The following is a 21,237-nucleotide window of genomic DNA, read 5'->3' as shown; positions in this document are numbered from 1 at the left end:
GAATAGTCCCTCCCCTTAAGGAACTTTTATTTTTGTATTGGTCTATGTAAAAAGTTAGGTAGATGATCTAAACTTTCTTTTTGCATTCAAATTGCCAGCACTTTGAAGAGGGGTTGCTATTTTGGAGCTGAAAGGCATAACTCTTGAGTTGAAAATATAGTAAAAATATAAAGAACAGCCTATTTTCACACTTCGCCTCAGTGGGCTCCTACCTCCACTGTTTAAAGGCAGATGACATTAAATATGGGAAAATAATCAGGACAGAGACTAAGTTGGTATGAAATTCAAGTTACTAGCAATGCCAATAATATTTAGCCTTTTGGTATTTTCCAGAGACTTCAAATTAACTTTAAAAAGGTGGGGGTTAGTTTATGTTACTACCTATCTAAAATCTGAAGCTAAATGAGTCCCTGGAATAGAAATGGGATGAGGCTAGGAGAAGAGAGATGAGAGACAAGACTTTTTGTTACTACTTTTGCACCATTGGAGGTTCTATTGATGCAATGAACACAGAGACACACAGAATATACTCAGAAATAAAAGGGTCCAGAATGGGTTATTTATTCTTAAGAAGAGTGAAATGTTTACAATGGAAAGAATGCCATTCTCAGAAGTCTTTGGAATTATCAGTTAATTATCAGAATAAGATTATTAATGTAGATTATTCTTCAAGCTGGAAGGGACCATGCAGATCATTTGTTCTAGTCTCATAATTTGACAGAGAAGGAAATTGAAGTCTGGAAAAGTGAAGCTACCATCTTCAGAATGCTGACAAGTAATGGGGCTTTTTCTCAACTAGATAAAGGTAGTTTATTCTCATTAATAGCGGTATTCTTTCTAAGAGAGGGTTGCAGTAGATTGGTGGTAAACCTTTAATACCATCGTGACAAATTCTGTGTGCTGTTCATCCTCAGCAGGCTCCTCTGCCTTCTCAATCCCCTCCTTTTTATAGTCGAGGAGATTGAAGTTCAGAAAAGTTCTCCCCAGTCACACATAACTAGCAAATGACAAAACTAGAATCTAGTTGCTCTGTCAACATGAGGATGGGAGCTGGAATTTTTCAGAAGCAGATCTCTTTAAATTGAAACTGTTTCTACCCAGATTTGAAAGAATATGTTGAAGACCCATTTTGTCACACATTCAGTTCGTTAGAGCTCCCCAAAGAGAATTTGTAGCTCTAAGAAATTGACTTTATACTGAGAAAGAATACCTGCTTTATGACAAACCTGGCACAGTTTTAAGTTGTGTGGTATAGTTCTATGATTTCTTGGCTTATGAAATAAGTGAATTTCTATTCCCATATTTTCAGACAGTGGCCAGAATTCTAGTTCCAGTAGCAAAGGTGAGCGTCTGAGTGTCAAATTACGATCTTTACCCGGGACCAATGAACCTTATGAAAGTAGCAGTAACAAAGAAATAGGTGAGTAACATTGTTTTTGCCAATAGATAAGGGCTAATGAAGAATGCCATGGAAAATTGGCATTCATTTTAAATGTGGTAAAATTAAGAATTTTTTTTTAATATATGCACACATGAGAAAAAAAGTGAGAAAACTTAGTGTCATATTTCTGTTCACTGAGTTTCACAATTTTGTTGATAAGTTGTTCATGTTTATTTTTTTAAAATCCTTATGAAATAGTTAAATAAATGTAATTTTATTCATAACAACATAGTCAATGAAACATCTGTTTTGAACCATAGATGCCTCATATGTGGATCCACTAGGTCCACAAACAGAAAGACCAAAAACTGCAGCCAAAAAAAGAATTGAAGACGATGACTTTGCTGATGAGGAATTAGGAGATGACTTGCTTCCTGAATAATAAGTATTTTAAAGTTATTTACTATATGTAAGTCTCCTTACAAGAAAACATTTATGTTAATTTTTGATAAAATATCTTATATTTAATTTTGTATACTGTCAAATTTGATGAAATTCAAAACTTAAATAAAACTACTCTATAAGTTAATGAACTTTTTCACTAAGTCACATATGGGGGTGGAGGAGAGATGTTACTTTACTTTTCAAAATATCCATAATGAGGCCTTAGTTTAATTGCTAGGAATTTGGGGAGGGGGGAAAGGTATTGAACATATTACCTGATGGGAATTTAAACTTTGTTAAATCAGTATTTTAGTGTCTCACATTGATAAGGAGTGACATGCTCAATAGAAGGTCCATCACTGAGACTTGTAATATCTCTGAGTATTGTAGAATTTTACAGTTGAAAAAGACAAATAGAAATCTTTAAATCTAGCCTTCTCATTCTGCACTAGAGGAAAGAGGACATGGGAGATGAAGTAACTTGCCATTCTCATAGAGAGCTGGGATTTGAACAATGGCCTTCTCAGTCCTCCTAGGACTCTCTCCACTATGCCCAAAGTCTCAGACTGGCTTCTACCAGGCAACATGTGGCATTATGACCTTCCTGAGTTAGGCCTGAACCAGAGTAAATTATAATTGAGACACATGTAACAAAATAAAAATAAAAAATACAAGAAAACACCAATATTACATTTTAAAACTAAAAATGAGAAAATTTTCTTTGATGGTAGTTTTATGATTATAAAAATGAACAATTTATTACTTTGTTTACCAATTCTTGTTTGTTAGTATTAGCTAGCAGTGGCTATCGTCAATCATAAAAGAATAATTTCTCCCTCTCAAATATAAGTTATTATTGGTAATTTTGAAGGAGGCAGAAGCAGAGATAGGAACAGGAGGGAAGGAGGTGATTTCCCCAACAATAATTTGATTATCTGCCAAGAGAAAGCTCAGAGTTGGATAGTAAAGAGAGATGATAGGATGGAGATCCAACTTGACAGAAAAGTTTAAAGCACAGGAAGCCAAGAGTTCAGAATCTTACACATGAAAAAAATAGCAAAACCGTCCTAGAAATGTTGCAGTTTACAACCAAACTTCTGACTTTGTAACTGAGATGTTTTTAGTGAAGGAAGAAAAACATTTATTATGAAGAACTTTGAATATTTTTAGTATTTGACAGGCTGTTAGTAAAAAAAAAAAAAAAAAAAATAGAAATGTCTATTTTCTTTTGCTTGGTAGTTATTGTGTTTGCATTGTAAATTCTTAATTTTCATTTGATTAAAGTGCTATATGGCACTCTATATTTTGTCATTCTCTCCATTTCTATGCACAAAAAATAATCCTTCAGTGCAGTGTTGAAATATGTTGTGGGCTAGGCATCTTTTAATTCTAGATTTCATTCACATTGGCAAAAACCATATCAGTGGCAAGCAGTCTACTGAAGTTGATATGGAAAATAAATAGATGAGAGACTTAATCTTTTTTCTTCAAAAATTTTTATTTTCAATAGTATTTTTCTAAATACATGTAAAGATAGTTTTCAACATTCATTTTTGTAAAACTTTTTGTCCTACATTTTTCTCCTCCCCTCCTTTATCACCTCCCTCTTCAAGACAAAGTAATTTGATATAAGTCAAATATGTGCAATCCATTTAAACATATTTCCGTATTTGTCATGTTGTGCAAAAAAAAAAAAAAAAAAATCAACCAAAAGGGAAGAAAAAAGACAAGAAAACAAATAGACAAAAGCATTAAAATACTATGCTTCGATCTATTTTCTTGAATGCGGATGGCATTTTCCATATCAAGTCTATTGGAACTGCCTTGAACTACTGCATTGTTGAGAACCAACTCCATCACAGTAAATCATCACATAATCTTCTTGTTACTATGTACAATATTCTACTGATTCTGTTCATTTTATTCAACATCAGCATCGGGTCTTTGCAGGCTTTTCTGAAACTAACCAATTCATTATTTCTTATAGAACAATAATATTCCATATACTGTAAGTTCTTATATGTTCATATAAAATAACTTTTTCAGCCATTCTACAACAGATGGGCATTCACTCAGTTTCCAGTTTCTTGCTATGGCAAAAAGGGCTGCTATAACTATTTTTGCACATGTGAGTCCTTTTTCCTCATTTAAGATCTCTTTGGGATATAGACACAGTAGAGACACTGCTGGATCAAAGGGTATGCACAGCTTTATAGCCCATTAGACATTGTTCCAAATTATTCTCCAAAATAGTTGGATCATTTCATAACTCCATCAACAATCTATTAGTGTTCCAGTTTTCTCACATCCCCTCCAAAATTTTTTCATCTTTTCCTGTCACCTAGTCTCAGAGGTGTGAGATTGGAGAGACTTATTTCTAAAGAAAGCAAGAGAAGTCCAAAGTGATGTGTGGAGCAGTCTTTCCTCCTCTTCAATTGCTGTTCTCATCATGTCTCTTTCAAAATATAAATTCACTCCCTATCAGTAGCCTAGTCAGAGGAGGCTTCCTACCACTGACAAAGTAAATAAATTCTGTCTTCAAGTTGAGCATTTGATCTATGATTTTTATTCATGTACCCCTGAAATTCATTCTGTGTTCAGTAGTATGCAGGAAATATTTTGCTGAATTTATATTAAGTGAATCTAGGTAAAAGGGATTAAGACAATGAAGAGTCTTTATTGCAAATTATATAAAATAAGAAAATCATAAATTTATATAGAAATATGAAATTATAAATTGTTTTTTAACTTATTTTAAGTTTTGTTTTATAGGAAAAATATAAATCATGTCACATTCTAAAAGTGGTGAGAAAAAAGTCTGTATCATGTATATAATCTGTATAGAATTGCTTACATTATTGATGGAGGTAAAAAGTGAGGAGGGAAGAAGGGAAAGAAAAGAATACAAAATACAGAGTTTTAAAAACTAATATTAAAAATTGTTTTTATATTTAACTAGAGAAATATAAAATGCTGAATAATTTTTTTTTTTCAAAAAAGAAAAGAACAGTACAAGAACACAGAATTTTTTAGATGAGATGGGATCTAGATTATTACTTTTCTGAAGCAAAAAAATGAGATTTTTTAAAATGTTTAATTCGTGGATATAGTATTAGTCTCTGCAAAGAATATGATTTTAAACCCCACTATAAAATAGCACATTCCAAAGTATGATAAATTTTTAGGTTAAATAAGAGAAGACATTTGAAATCTGTACTTTAAAAAATGGCAAAAAAGTAAATACAAAAATCCATGAAGACAGTAAGAGTATGATCAAAGCTTGCTTTATTATTTCAGAACCTGTATAATTTTCAAAACTTGATCAAAGTGGTTTAGTGAAGGTGAATTTGTGAAGTTTTTGGTGAAAGCCATTGAAATTCTTTGTTTCCCCTCCCCCAAAGTTAAAAATTTTCAAAATCTTTCATTGTCACAAAATACCATTGCAGAAAGAATATGAAATTTCCAGTATCCATGGAAAATTTAAATCCAAAGTGGGTAATAATCTTGAAGTTTTCAGTTGCAATTGATCGAATTCTAGATATTAGTGGACTGACTTAATTAGCCATATTTATTTGTATATGTGACAAAAACCTTACTGTGAGTGAAGAATTGCTTGATATGCTTTCTCAATGACACTATAACAAGTAAAAATGTTCTTAAGAAAGTCTTTGAACTTTTAGAAAAATATAATCTTTAATTATCAAAGCTAGTATATATGGATACAAATGATACAACATCAATGTATTTGTAGCTCAATTATTAGCTAAACAGAATTGCTAATTCTCAGTGTTAAGTTTCATCATGTTCACTGCTTTATTCTCTAGGAAAGTACCAAAAATGGAACATTGAAGTTTGTTTTAAAAAAAACCAATGAATTTTATACATTTTTGAGGATTGGATCAACTATGATTTTCCTTTTAGTCACTCTTAGAAGTTTAAAGAGGAAAAAAAGGTTCACTTTATTATACAGAAGTTTTTACTTTCCTTGTCAGTAGATTTTGTATACTTTTGGCAACTTGGCCATGAAATCAAAATATTTTTTAGCAATGAAAGGAGAGTCTTCAGGCAACTTAGTAATATTTAGAACTAGTTTTCAAGATTTGGCCTTCTTCATAGATATCGTGAAGCACTTAAAAAATTGAACTTAAAACATTAGGGTCAAAATTAAGTTTAAATGTATGACTTCATTAACGTATTTAAGATAAAACTTGGTCCTGAGAAAGGCCACTAAAAAAATAAGGATTTGATTCATTTTTTTTAATGTGTAAAAAATATAAAGAATGCTTTGGTTCTTGTAATTTCAACAAGTATGTCTCTGATATTCAGAAATTACTATTTGAATTTGAAAGATGATCTGAAGGATGCAAAATGAGTGAAAACATATTTTTAGACTACTCAGTGCTCTATTTTCTTTTGATGTTGGGAGAACATCCAAAAAAGAACTTGTTGAAATTAAAAATAAGATAGTGCCTTAATAAAGTATGTTATATATTTTTAACATGTTTGAACATATATTGGATTATTTGCCATTTAGACAAGGGAGCAGGGGGAAAAGAGGAATATTTTGAACACAAAAGTTTTGCAAAGGTCAATGTTGAAAAAATTATCCATACATATGTATTGAAAATAAAAGGCTTTAATAAAAACAAATAAAAGATTCATATATATATAACTATGTTAATGTTCCAGATTTTGATTCTTATTTGCCAAGATGTTATGAGGAAATGTACATTTGCTACAAGAATCTTAGCAATGTTTGGTAGTATATATCTAAGCAAGCAGTTGTTTTCATTTCTAAAGACTATTAAAACTTATTTTGGACAAGGTTTAGAAACAAGTCAATCAATACTTCTTAAGTACCTCCTTTGTTCCAAGCACTGTACAAATGAGCATTTATCACTCATACTTGAAAACTGCATACATATACCGTGTTTCCCCGATAATAAGGCACTGTCTTATTATTTTTTTGGGACTAAAAAACACCAGAGGGCTTATTTTCAGGGGAGGGCTTATTTTATCCTCCATCATGCCCCTTTTATCCTCCATCATGCCCATTTTAGCCTCCATCATGCCCCTTTTAGCCTCCATCATGCCCATTTTAGCCTCCATCATGCCCCTTTTAGCCTCCATCATGCCCCCTGAGTGCTTATTTTATTCTCCATCGCTTACTGAACTTACCGAGTTTTTAGATGGTCCTGTCTCAGCTCTACTCCGCGGCGCTGCTCTCAGTAGCGCCAGCAAGCAAATCACCAGGGAAGAAGAGGATGATGCGCTCACTGCTGCAGCTCTGATTGGATGCAGCTCGGAGCGCGACGTGCGTTTCACCCGGGAGGGGAGGGCGGCGCTGCTTACTGAAGGTACCGCTCCGCAGCATATAGCGCAGGGGATCACCATGATGACCGTTTTCATAGTAAGTTCGATAGGGCTTATTTTCGGGGGAGGGCTTATTTTAGCGGAATATTAAAGAGTATGTGGGTGTCTTATTTTCAGGATAGGTCTTATTATCGGGGAAACACGGTATCTTTATGTGTGTGTGTGTATGTATACAGATATACATACAAAAGCTTATACTTGATATTGATAAAATAATTTCTGGCAAAAAATGCCAAGTTTTTTAAAAAATTCTATTCTAAAAAATATTAAATTAATATTGAATCTTCTTTGTAATGATTTTGAATCTATTCAAAATTAAAGCATAAAATTATATGCTGTTCTATAATTAGTTTCTACCTGATTTGTAGGCCTGTGTGTAATATATATACATACATATAAATATTAAAAGTTGTCAAATTCATAATGCCAATACTTTTTTATACAGCAATTATTTCTACTTGCTATCTGACTTTAATATGTTGCTATATCAATATATATGTATAAACTTGAGATTTTCTAAGTTTGCAGGGATCCTCATGTAGGATTCACTGGCCTTTTATTTTAATTTGAGTTTGACATCACAATCCTAATGATAGCCTTAGGGATTTGTATTATGGTCAGGGTAGATCTTCAGTAATGTCTTCTAATTCATTTATGGTGAGAATGCCAACATAATTCATCTTTGGGAATTTTTGAGAAATCATAACTTAATTAGTAAAACATCCCTTCATTCAGAGCCAAAACTTTTTTTGCGGGGGAGGGGGGTTTGGAGTTTTGTAATTTTTTTTATTATAGCTTTTTATTTTCAAGCTATATGCATGGGTAATTTTTCAGCATTGACAATTGCAAAACCTTTTGTCCCCTCTTTCTCCCCCCCCCCCAGATGGCAGGTTGACCAATACATATGTTAAATATGTTAAAGTATAAATTAAATACAATATATGTATACATGTCCAAGCAGTTATTTTGCTATACAAAAAGAATCAGACTTTGAAATAGTGTACAATTAGCCTGTGGAGGAAATAAAAAATATAGGCGGACAAAAATAGAGGGATTGGGAATTCTATGTAGTAGTTCATAGTCATCTCCCAGAGTTCTTTTGCTGGGTGTAGCTGGTTTAATTCATTACTGCTCTATTGGAACTGATTTGGTTCATCTCATTATTGAAGATGTCCACGTCCATCAGAATTGATCATCATATAGTATTGTTGTTGAAGTATATAATGATCTCCTGGTCTTACTCATTTCAATCAGCATCAGTTCATGTAAGTCTCTCCAGGCCTTTCTGAAATCATCCTTCTGGTCATTTCTTACAGAACAATAATATTCTATAATATACATATACCACAATTTATTCAGCCATTCTCCAATTGATGGGCATCCACTCAGTTTCCAATTTCTGGCCACTACAAAGAGGGCTGCCACAAACATTCTTGCACATACAGGTCCCTTTCCCTTCTTTAAACTTTCTTTGGGATATAAGCCCAGTAGTAGCACTGTTAGGATCAAAGGGTATGCATACTTTGGAACTTTTTGAGCCTAGTTCCAAATTGTTCTCCAGAATGACTGGATGTATTCACAATTCCACCAATAATGTATCAGTGTCCCAATTTTCCCTCATCCTCTCCAACATTCTGCATTATCTTTCCTTGTCATTCTAGCCAATCTGACTAGTGTGTAGTGGTATCTCAGAGTTTTCTTAATTTGCATTTCTCTATTAATAATGACTTGGGGCATCTTTTCATTTGGCTAGAAATAGTTTCAATTTCCTCATCTGAGAATTGTCTATTTGTATCCTTTGACCATTTATCAATTGGAGAATGGCTTGATTTCTTATCTCTATATTTTAGAAATGAGACCTTTATCAGAACCTTTGACTGTAAAAATGTTTTCCCAGTTTATTGCTTCCCTTCTAATCTTGTCTGTATTAGTTTTGTTTGTACAAAACCTTTTTAATTTGTTATAATCAAATTTTTCTATTTTGTGATCAATAATGATCTCTAGTTCTTTGGTCATAAATTCCTTTCTCTTCCACAGGTCTGAGAGGTAAACTATCCTATGTTTTTCTAATATATTTATAATCTCATTCTTTATGCCTAGGTCATGAACCTATTTTGACCTTATCTTGGTGTATAGTATTAAGTGTGGGTCAGTGCCTAGTTTCTGCCATACTAAATTCCAATTTTCCCAGCAATTTTTGTCAAACAGTGAGTTATTATCCCAAAATCTGGGGTCTTTGGATTTGTCAAACACTAGATTATTAAAGTCACTGATTATTTTGTCTTTTGAACCTAATCTATTTCACTGATCAACTAGTCTATTTCTCAGCCAATACCAAATGGTTTTGGTAACCACTGCTTTATAATATAATTTTAGATCTGGTATAGCTAGGCCACCTTCATTTAATTTTTTTTTCATTAAATCCCTTGAATTTCTTGAACTTTTGTTTTTCCATATGAACTTTGTTGTTATTTTTTTAGGTCATTAAAATAGTTTTTTTGGGAGTCTGGTATAGTGCTAAATAAATAGATTAGTTTAGGTAGTATTGTATCTTTATTATATTTGCTCGCCCTATCCAAGAGCATTTAATATTTTTCCAAATGGTTAGATCTGACTTTATTTGCATGTAAAGTGTTTTGTAATTTTACTCATATAGTTTCTGATTTTCCCTTGGCAGATAGATTCCTAAATATTTTATACTATCAGTAGATACTTTAAAGGGAATTTCTCTTTGTAACTCTTAACTATTGGATTTTGTTAGTGATATATAAGAATGCTGATGACTTATGTGGGTTTATTTTGTATCTTGCAACTTTGCTAAAGGTGTGGATTATTTCTAATAGCTTTTCAGTAGAATCTCTGGGGTTCTCTAAGTATATCATCATATCAGCAAAGAGTGATAATTTCCTCATTACCTACTCTAATTCCTTTAATCTCTTTCTCTCAACCTTATTGCCAAAGCTAGCATTTCTAATACAATATTGAATAGTAATGATGATAGTGGGAAACTTTGTTTCACTCCTGATTTTATTAGGAATGGTTCCAGTTTATCCCCAGTACATATGATGCTTACTGATGGTCCAAAACTCTTAAGAGATCAAATCTGCGGCTAAGGGGAAATGGAATGGATAATGTGTATTTTATAAAAATGAGCTACCTTCCTCTAGAGAAGAGTTAGAAAATTATATGTGACTGAGAAGTTAGTTTGGGAACATCTTGCTATAAAATAATGATGCTTAGAAAAATAACCTTTCCACCATCACAGATGACAAAGTAAAATGGATATTTCCTTTGTAACTTATTTGAAGCTACAGATCTGCTACTTCCATTTGAAATGCTAGTATCTACAGGCAGTCTTCAATTTATTCCTAAGTAAGTTCAGGATGAATTAGAGTTCATCTCTTGCAAATGAAATTTGGTATTTCCTTTCACTCTTCCTTTTCTTTCCCCGTCCCTAATTCCTGCAGCAAGAATTGAACATAATATTCCAGATGTAATCTGACCCAAGCAGAATATAATGACCCTATCACTTTCTAGTCCTAGACACTAAAACTTTATTAAAACAGCTTAAGATAGTGTTAACTTTCTAGCTACTATATCAGATTATTGACTTATATATTATGTTTTCACTACATTTAAGCCCCAGGTCTTTTCCATTTGAAATTCAATCTAGCTTACATCTTCCCCATTTTGTACTTGTGAAATTGCTCCTTAAAAGTTACTGAAAACCTTTTCATTCACCATGATCTCAGTAGAATCCGATCCAAATAACAGACAAGGCAATGGAAAAAAATACATGGTGGGTTTACCTCTTGGGAGTAATCATGGGATTTAGAGCTAGGAAGGATTTTGGAGATCATTTAGTCCAACTGCCTCACTTTAGAGAAGAGAAAAATCTGAAACAGGTGTACCTAGGCTACTTTGAATCTAAGCCATTAAATAGCAGACAAAGAATCTGAACCCAGGACTTAACTCTAAAGGAAACAGCCTGGAAGGAGTAACAATATGGTCTAATGGAAAAAACAATATAGTACCATAGTCAAAGAACCCAGATTCAAATCCCAGCTCTGTCAAGTTATTGCACATATATGAATTTGGATATAGCAGTTAGGTTCACTAGGTCTGATTTCCTCATCTACAAATTTGGGCATTTGGACTACATGGCCTCTGTGATCCCTTCTATCTTAAAATTGATGATCTATGATGAACCCATAGATTCCAGAAGGAAATCTATCTTACCACTGTATAAGCATGCAAATTTTGCATGATGCTGTCCTTAGTCCTTTCCTGTATTAATTTGTGTGTATACATGTACACACATATACATGAGTACATATACACATGTACACAATATATACAAATGCTAGTGTGTTTACATACACATATATGTATGTGTATGTATATACATGCATATATTACTGTAGCACTAAAGGTAGCAAGTAGATAAAATGCTAAACGTTGCATCAAGAAGACTTGAGTTCAAATCATACAACTTACTAGCTGTATGACTCTGGGCAAGTCACTTTTTTGTCCCAGTGCCTCACCTGTAAACTGAGCTTGAGAAGGCAATGACAAACTACATCAATCTCTTTGCCAAGAAAACCCCAAATGGGATCAAGAAGAGTCAGATATGACTGAAGCAACTGAACACCATCACCATAATTCTGTAGTATAAAGAAAGTATCTGGTTTATTTTCCCATGTGACATGCAGATTTATATCCTGGCTAAAATGTTTTCATATTTTTAATGTCTCTAAAGATTTAGAGTTTGACAGGAAAGCTATTATGACCAAGGATGATGTGGTAGTTTGTGAATGCCCATGTTTATTTAATTCCATCCATTCCCCAAAATCAAATTTACATTCCCTTCTAAATAAGGGAGAATTTTCAGTAGCTTGCTGACTAGTGTAAACTATTGGAAAAGAAATAAATGTTTTTTGTTTGGTTGGTTTTTACCCAGAAGAAAGCTTGTGAGCAGAAAAAGGGAGAAAATACACCCCACGCTCATAGCAGGCAGGAAAAGGAAAAGAAAATATTTTGTTGACTGAATAATAGCCAGAATGGGAATCATCGTGGTCTGACATTTCATTACATTTCACCCAGCAAAAGACAGCGCTCAGTGGTAAAACATTTCAGTATGCTTGTTTGCAAGATTCTCTTAAAGGATAGAAAACACCTTGCAAACAATGTTTCATTGATTAATACCCAGGAAAGGCCATGTGCAGAAATTTAGTACTAATGGGATACCAGAAATAACTATGGGCAGAGAAAAAATACAAGAAATTGTAAGGGTCTTTCATCTGGACCCCAGTGGAGACAAGGCTTCCCAAATGTGTGATTCTGGCTCTAATCCCAAGTCTTTGCAAAGAAAACAGTTTAAAAGGATAGCTAAAGGCTTCAACCCCCATTTTACAAATGAAGAAACAGAACTTAAATAAGAGTTTAAATTATTAGTTAAAAAGAGGGACAAAATTGATATCTTTTGAATTCCTTCAAACAATACTTCCTTGAATGCAATGGGAGTTTCACTAGGTTCTGGTGGAGCATTCATATAAAATGTTCCTTTTACCATGAAGTTTATAATTTAATAGGTAGATAAATGAATTATGCTGTTAATTCCTCAGAGGGGGAGATTACTTCCTGATAAAGATATTAGTATAAGCTTTATGTAGAAGTTAACATTTGAGCTGTGTTAGGGGCAGCTAGGTGGTGCAGTGGATAGAGCACCAGCCTTGAATTCAGGAGGACCGGAGTTCAAATCTGACCTCAGACACTTAACACTTCCTAGCTGTGTGACCCTGGGCAAATCAGTTAACCCCAGCCTCAAAAAAAAGAAAAAGAAAAAAAATTTTTTTGAGCTGTGTCTTGAATGATAAGGAGGATCTAGATAGGCAGAGCTGGAGATAAAAAAAAAGGTATTTTAAAATTCTGGAACATGTAAAAGTATAATTTAAGGAAACATTTGATATGTGGGAATAACCTCTTTTGATAAAAGAATAGGGTACATAAAAGAGAATGGTGCAAGTAACAGTAAATGGTGAGGTCTATTGGGTCAAAGCCAAATGTTCTCTTATTAAGGCAATAGTTACTCTTAGTGTAGTTTATAAGCCAAATTGAATGTTTAGGATGTAACAATTGGGACTGACAAATTTTGAGAAACCAAGAAAAGAGAGGTAATAGAGACGTTTTGAGTAAAACTGAAAAAGACGAGGGAAAAAAAAATTTTGGCAGAAATGTCAACTGTTATAAAAAGAATTTTTACAAGTTTGAAGGAGGACTGTTAAAAGTGATAGCTTGAAAGAACTGAAGAGACTTTTTTCTACCATGGGTAGAAAGAAAACAGTAAGAAATAATTCAGGTCTTCTTTCTTGATAAAACTGTCAATCTGTATCTTACAAAGAGAAAGGAAATCATTCTTGGAAAGAGACTGTACCTTTTACTTTCAGTTAACTGAATAATGGTACTACATTTCTAAAAACAAAACATCATCTGTAATTATGTCATTTTTTTTCAATGTACTTATAATTTTTGTTGATTACTTTTCCTCTTCTCTTTTTTGTTTCTTTTTTTAAAAAATTCTTTGTTAGAAAAATCTGCTCAGATCTATGGAGAAGGAAGAAATTTGTGACTAAAGAAGACTTAGAGTACATTATGGATAATTTTAATTATATTAAGTTAAAAAATTTTTGTACAAGCAAAACCATTGCAGACAAGATTAGAAGGAAAGCAGTAAACTGGGAGGGAGAGAAGTTTACATCTAAGGGTTCTGATAAAGGTGTCATTTTTAAAATATATAAAGATTGACTCAAATTTATAAGAATACAAGCCATTCTCCAATTGATAAATGGTCAAGGCATATGAACAGATAATTATCAGATGAAGAAATTAAAACCATTTCTATTCATATGAAAAAAAATGCTCTAAATCACTGTTGATCAGAGAAATGTAAATTAAGACAACTCTGAGATACCACTACACAGCTCCAGATTGGCTAAGATGACAGAAAAAGAAAATGATGAATGTTGGAGGGGATGTGGGAAACCTGAGACACTATTGTTGGTGGAGCTTTATACTTTATGCATATGTGTGTGTGTTATTTCAATCAATCCTCATAAGACCTCATAAACTAGATAACTTTCCAGATGAGGAAACTGAGGCTGAGGAAAGTTCAGTATTTTGACCCAGGTCACATAAGTGTCTGAGGTCTGAGAAGGCAAACAGGTTTTTCTGATTGCTCTCCATGATTTCATAGACTCTCTTGGATGGTACTCTGTTTTTGAATGATACTCTGATAAATGAATGATTGCTCTGATAAAATGATTATAGATAAAAGGATTACTGAGCAATATGAAGGATCCAATTAAGGTTAGCTAGCATCAATCCATAACAAACTTCATTGACCCAATTTCATAATTTAACCTAAATAGTAGTGAAAGAAGCAGAGTTTTTCTAAGATTATAGATTAGTGATGCAAGCATATGCAAATATATCAGAAAAACAAAGGAGTAAGAGAAGAAATGACTTGTTGAAGGCCACCTAAACAGTAAGTAGCAGAATTCTAATTCAAAGAACTAGATACTTCAGCTTCAAATCCATAACTTTTTCCACTGTTCCATGCTACCTAGGGTGTTAATTCGAACATTGCTGAGGTGACATAATCCTATTAAAAGTTATCCAAGCTATTTAGGGAAGGAAAAGGAAGCTATAAAGAGGTGCTAGAATGGAAGATTAGGAAAAGATAGCAGGACTAAGCATCACTGTGGAAAGTAAAGCCAATAAAGTAGAGAAGGAAGAGGAAATATAGGAAATTCTCAAAAAAAAAAAAATCTAAAAAACAAAAATCCTAGAAACTAGAAAATCCACCAGACTACATCCTGATAAATATGAAAAAGGAAAAAAAATCACAGTGAATCATTTTTCTCTAGCCCAGATCAGATTGGTGAGATAGAGAAGTCTGCTAATACTGGGGATAAGGTCTGTCCAAGAGCCTTGTATTCAGGACATTTCAGTGCCCAGGAACTACAAGAGGTCTGAGGACTGCCTGAAAGCTATGACATCCCTCCCCAGAAGAGACAAATAATAATACTTCAAGAAGTCTTAATTAATCTCAGTTCTCTTAGAAAGAGTGCACAAAATAGAAATAGAATCCAATGGTCACTTCTTAAAAGAAATCATAATGAATGCTCCCCAAAACATAATAACCAAGATCTCAAGCTTCCAGGTCAGTAAAAAATAATAAAAATTGCCAGAGAATTCAAGTCCTGAAAAGCCACAATCAGTATCACACACAGTATAACTACCACAGTAAAGGTGCAGAGAGCTTGGAATATGATATTCCAGAAGACAAAAGACATAGGTTTATGATTAATAATAGCTTACCCAGAAAGATTGAATATAAATAGGGAGAAAAATTGACCTTTAAGGAAAGAGTGGACTTCTAATCATTACTGATGAAAAGAGCAGAGTTGCTTAAAAATTATGAAATTCAAACATAGGAAATAAGAGAAACATATAAAGATAAACATGAATAATCACAACCAAACAAGGATAAACCCAAATATGAAGATATAACATTTGTCCCCTCTAAATATCATTAGGTATAATAGGAATCTAATTAGACTGATGACCTGGGAATGATTCTGAAAGTCATGGTCTTCCAGAAGAAAATGGAGGGGCAGCTACGTGATGAAGTGGATAGAGCACCAGCTATATAAAGTCAGGAGGACCTGAGTTCAAATCTGCCCTCAGATACTTAACACTTCCTGGCTGTGTGACCCTGGGCAAGTCACTTAACCCCAATTGCCTAGCAAAAAAACAAAAAAATAAATAAATTATGAATAGCTTAGTACAGTGTCTGGCACATAATGGGTGTTTAATAAATGCTTGTTTAAAAATTTAAAAAAAGGTCAGCATAGGGGTAAAGAGCTAGTTCTATAGGAGTAAAAGGCTGAGAAAGTAGATAAAAGAGGAGATTGTGGTCAGAGGAGAATTCCAGAGTTAGAAGTCTTGAAGAAAAGGTGTATTCATTAAATGAAACCGTTGCATTCCAATCTTTAATAGTTTAGAAAGCCAGAAAGAATGAGGTTTTCAGTGTTACTTCTCTGAAGGATGAAGACTCTATTCAGCAGGAAGAATGAGAGTCCTGCAAAGCCACCTCTATCCTTGTCAGGGGGAACATTTTCCAGGATTGCCAAGTTACTCCTTGATGAATTAATACCATGGGAACTCCTTGTTCTGAGTTAACTTTGAAAAATGCATCAGGTACATAAACTAAATGTGAGCTTTTACTGAGATTTTAGCAGCTTATGAAAAGATTTCTATCATTCAGATTCCATATTTTTTGCAGTTTTTAGCACTTTGGTCAGATTCCCAAAAACAAACTCATTAGGGGACCATAAATTGTTTTCTAATGCTTTAAAGTAATGAAGTTTAATTCAGTAGCTGCCCCATATTTTTCTTTCTAAGAATTTTATATTTTAGGTTAACTATCACAAGCTTAACATTTTGCTACCAATGGCCCTTCAGTAAGCATTCAGCAAGTGCTCATTAAATGAATGCAAGCATGACATTGGACCTGAACTTCAGAGAAGAGTGGGTAAGAATTTAAGAGTGTCTTCCACTAAGTAGCCACTCAACTCTGTGCTCACTTGGAGGGCTCAGTCTGCAGAACCAGACCTTTAAAAAGGGGATTCAGGTTCTTATTGTCACTTATTTTTTTAAATGTCCCTACTACCTTAGAGTCTCTCCAAAAGATAATAAGATCTCTTTTAGGAAGTTTATATACAAAGTACATCTAGTGTAAGACAATTATTTCTTTCTCTAGAGAAGAAAAAAACAAACTCAAAGGATTCAAAAAGATACCTTGACAAAAAATGAAAACATTAAACAGTAACCAATAATTCCTGTTAATATTCTCTTTGGAAATTGATACCTAAAACATCAAAAAGGAAACATTTTATGGGACTATTGAATAGACATTTCCCCAAGACAATTATTTTTTTCACTAGAGAAGAAAAAAACAAACTCAAAGGATTCAAAAAGACACCTTGACAAAGAATGAAAACATTAAACAATAACCAATAATTCCTGTTAATATTCTCTCTGGAAATTGATACCTAAAACATCAAAAAGGAAACATTTTGTGGGACTATTGAATAGACAGTTCCACTTTCATCCAAGCTCTGCATTTTCTGAATAACTCCAACTCTCTCTGCTCTGGTGTGTCTTAGTGGTGGTCATTTTCTCTCATGATCAGTGTTCAGTCTCCATGATCAGTTCAGTCTCTACACAAGTAGAAAAGGTATCCAGGAGCTGAGACCCAGGCTCAGGTTTACCTAACCAGGACGGGCTGATTGGCAAGTGCAAGCTTGGGGAAGAGGACAGGGGAGGAAATTATGCTTTCTTATGCTTTCTGGCAACGAAATTTCTTTTGGCAGCTGCTCTTTCATAGGAATCTTTATTTTATTTTATAATTTTTATGTTAAAAATATACTCATTCCTTCCTCAAATCTCAAGGGCTGAGTCTTTAGATGACATTCACCAAATACTTGTTGATAGTCCAGCATTAGTCCAGGGGGCACTGGAATAAATATTCTCTCCCACTAAGGAGCTACAGAGCTTTGGGTTCACTTTGAAAGTACAATTGGTTGGCTCAAAGAATCTCTACTAATTCAATCAATCAAAAAAGAAAGCACCAGAAGGAAGAATTTCATCCTTTAAGGCTGTGGTCCTCAAACTTTTTAAATAGGGAGCCAGTTCACTGTCCCTCAGACTGTTGGAGGGCTGGACTACAGTAAAAACAAAAACTTAAACTGTCTCAGCCCCTCAGCCCATTTGCCATAACCTGGAGGGCGAATAAACATCCTCAGTGGGCCACATCTGGCCGGTGGGCCATAGTTTGAGAACCCCTGCTTTAAGGTCTATTGAGAAGGCCATCTTGGCCCATTGACTAAGTCTTTTTGATATAGTTCCAGGTCATAGAAGATAGGAGGGAGTATGATAGCCCATTTCTTTAGCAAGAGCCTTAAACTTCTCTCCAGTCAGTCACCAATAGGGACAAAACACATGCTCCAATATAGTTCTATTAAAAATGTCTGAATGAAAAGCAAGCTGTAGTCATTCAATAAACTTTATGTTCTGAGGCACTGTGGTAAACACCAAAACAAGAAAAGTAACAGTCTACTGAGCTCTAGTTAAAAGTTACCAAATGCCTGTTGGACATTGTGAACTGTATGTACCATCTCAAATGTTTTCAAGAGCAAAGGAGATAGGATATAGAAGACAAAATTTTTTTTTAATGTTATATAAGATTTAAAAGATTTTGCACAAACAAAATGGAGTTAAAATTAGGAGAGAAATAAGTAGGGGGAATTTTTTTTTTGTAACAAGTTTCCCTGATAAAAATTCCATTTCCAAGCTATAGAAAGAACTGGTTCAAATTGATTACAAATAAGAGCTACTCCTTAATAGACTGATGGTCAGAGGATATGAACAGTTAATTTTTAATGAAAGAAATCTAAGCTATCAACATCTATGGAGGAAAAACCTATCTTTGGAATCAGAGGACTTAGATTGGACTCATGTCTCTGAAGCTCAGGCCTCAGTTTCCTTGTGTAAAATGAAGGGGTTGAGTTAAATGGCCTCTAAAATCCTTTCCAGTTCAAGATCTATGATCTTATTGATATTTTCAGGGTAGCAATTCATAGCCAAATGATAAGTTTAGGGTTCAGCACCAAATGTTAGGATCTGGTCATGTGAAAAATTCACAATGGCCAGTCTCTGGCAAAAAAGATTTATTTAGGAGAAAATGCTACAGAAAAAAAATGAGATACAATAGGCAACAGGAGTGGTAAATATGAAATAGAGCTAGGAGAACATACAGTTATACAGGGAAATGGTTTTAACAATGAATGGTGGAAAAGGCAAGTTCCCTAATAGAATTCACAATTAACCAGAAGGGTATACTCCATGAGGTGGAACTGATCTGTTCCTGAATGGTGGATGTGATTGGCAGAAAGAATCTGGAAACATTGATAAAATTATTCCTTGGGGTAGGCAGGAAGAAGGCTCTGATAAGATCAGTTTAATTCCATGATCCCACCTCTGTGGAAGTAATCCAGCCAGAAATCCAAGATATATCAAGTTCCTATAGCTAAATTTTCCCTTTAAATCTACCTATGACCCATGCCATTCACACTGAACCACCTTGGGTTAGTCCTTCACTCCATTTCTTTGGTGTCCTGGTAAATGTCAAATTCCAGTAGGGAATTTATCCTTTACATAAAATCCCTTTCTAAGGTCTCCCACTCTATTTAATATTTACCATTCCCGATGCCTATTACATCCATTTTGTCTGTAATCCCTTCTAAATAAACTTACCTTTTGCCAAGGAGAATAGCCATTGTGAATTCTTCACGACTGAACCCCAACATTTGGTACCTACCATTACCTGATGTCTACATCAGCCACATTAGAACTATTGTCTTAACTGACAGGAGTTTAGCACCTTAAAAGAGTTAGTTACAAGGAGAAAGACACCATGAAGCATGGGGGAGAGGGCAAGAGAAAGGCACCTGGAGGCAGAAGGAATTCAGCAGAGATGGCTTGGGCCATAGACAGATTTATGGGGGAAAATTAACCTAGTGGGTTTTGAAATAACTTGGATTTTTGACTGGACATAGTGAGGTGAGGCTACTCTCAACCACCACATAGAATGGGTCTACAAGGTTAAACTGATCCCCCTCAGTACCCTTCCCAGCTTGCCTCAGGCTCTCTGCCAACTCTTAGTAATGCAGGACCTGTCCCTATCATTTTAAGAAGGTTTATGAAAGGTAATGTACAAATACAAAGACTGGGTTGAGAGCAAAATCTGGAGAGAACCTAGAAATCTGCCCTGGAATTTGGAAAACTGACCAACCCAGCTACCATAGTTCAGCAAGCTTCTGGCTCCTGCTTTAAGTCCAGGTTCCAAAGTGCAAGATATGACATGTGTGAACTCTCTCCAAAATGCATAGAGGGATAGAAGAATGCCAAGTAACCAACTTTCTAGGGGCAATTAAGTTCAATATAACACAGGGGAGAACAAAAACTCTGATCCTCCGGCATCTTTTTGGTTCGACAAAATTGCTTGTTGATATAGCTGAACTGGAGCTTTCTGTCAGGTGCTTCTGGCTGGGAGAATACTCACCCAGCTCACAAATCTATCGCAAGCCTTTGTTAAACCACTACAACAGACCAGACACTGGGCTAGAAACTGAAGTGGGGATGTGAGGTAGGTGGTAGGAAGGAGATGGTTAAAAAAAAAAATAAGTCTGCCCTCTTGGAGCCACGTATTGATGGCGACGATGGACAGGGGTGCACCATCCCCACTTCTGGACACTCACCCTCCCAGAGGACTTCCTTCTTGAGGCCTCTTATTTTGGTGATTATTGGCCCACACAAGTTACCCCACCCCCAACCATAAACACAAACACACCCATTACTCAGGACTTCGAACTGGCAGGCTGCTCTCGCAGCGGTCCCTTATGTCCCGCCCAGCAAGGGGGAGGGAGCGTCGCACAGAGTTAGTTCAGAGCCTCAACAAGCAAGTTAATGACTGAAAAATTAAGGGGGTTGTGTGTGTGTGTGTGTTTGTGTGTCCGAAATGTTCCTGGCATCGGCGGCCAGGAGAGAGGCAGTCAACGCTGGGGCACTGCTCCAACTTTCTCTCCAGTTTCTCCCTTGAGGAAGCGGAGTTCAGGGCACAAAGTTCGCTCCCGTCCGCCGCTGCCTTCAAGCGTCTCCGGCCGCATCCCGCGCTCAGCATCCCTGGCTTGATCAGCATCTCGCGCCCCGCATCCTAACACCATGTCTCGAGAGAGGGTAAGCGGACTAGTGGGGGCGAAGTGTATGTGTGTGTGGAGGGGGAGGTTGGCGGCGGGGGGAGAAAAGGGGAGCCTTCTACTTCTCCTGCGACGCGGCAAAGTTCGAAGTTGGTTTGGAAGTTTTGCCTCCATACCTTTACCTACAGCTCAACAAATTGAAGCTCGGAAAACGGGCGT

The 21,237-nt window shown here is 35.0% G+C and overlaps 2 protein-coding genes across 6 annotated transcripts in view; both read left to right on the top strand.

Moving 5' to 3' along the window:
- Nucleotides 1-1,970, top strand: part of IFT88 (intraflagellar transport 88) — a 96,929-nt gene extending 94,959 nt beyond the window's left edge. For 3 of the 4 annotated variants that reach the window (XM_074303686.1, XM_074303685.1, XM_074303683.1), the window contains 2 exons: nucleotides 1,310-1,420; nucleotides 1,702-1,970. In XM_074303686.1, coding sequence (XP_074159787.1) covers nucleotides 1,310-1,420; nucleotides 1,702-1,823 — 233 coding nt within the window. In that variant the 3' untranslated portion in view covers nucleotides 1,824-1,970. The remainder of the gene's footprint in view (nucleotides 1-1,309; nucleotides 1,421-1,701) is intronic. The other variant, XM_074303684.1, reaches the window with a different exon arrangement.
- Nucleotides 1,745-21,237, top strand: part of IL17D (interleukin 17D) — a 44,076-nt gene continuing 24,583 nt past the window's right edge. Inside the window, exon 1 of one of the 2 annotated variants that reach the window (XM_074303696.1) lies at nucleotides 1,745-1,850. In XM_074303696.1, the coding sequence (XP_074159797.1) occupies nucleotides 1,804-1,850 (47 nt within the window). In that variant the 5' untranslated portion in view covers nucleotides 1,745-1,803. Of the gene's footprint in view, nucleotides 1,851-19,978; nucleotides 21,059-21,237 lie in introns of those variants that run through there. The other variant, XM_074303695.1, reaches the window with a different exon arrangement.

The sequence above is a fragment of the Sminthopsis crassicaudata genome, chromosome 3 (assembly GCF_048593235.1).
Source record: "Sminthopsis crassicaudata isolate SCR6 chromosome 3, ASM4859323v1, whole genome shotgun sequence".
NCBI classification, from domain to species: Eukaryota; Metazoa; Chordata; class Mammalia; order Dasyuromorphia; family Dasyuridae; genus Sminthopsis; species Sminthopsis crassicaudata.
The sequence above is the reverse complement of the archived record's forward strand: the minus strand, read 5'-3'. Positions and strand labels throughout refer to the sequence as shown.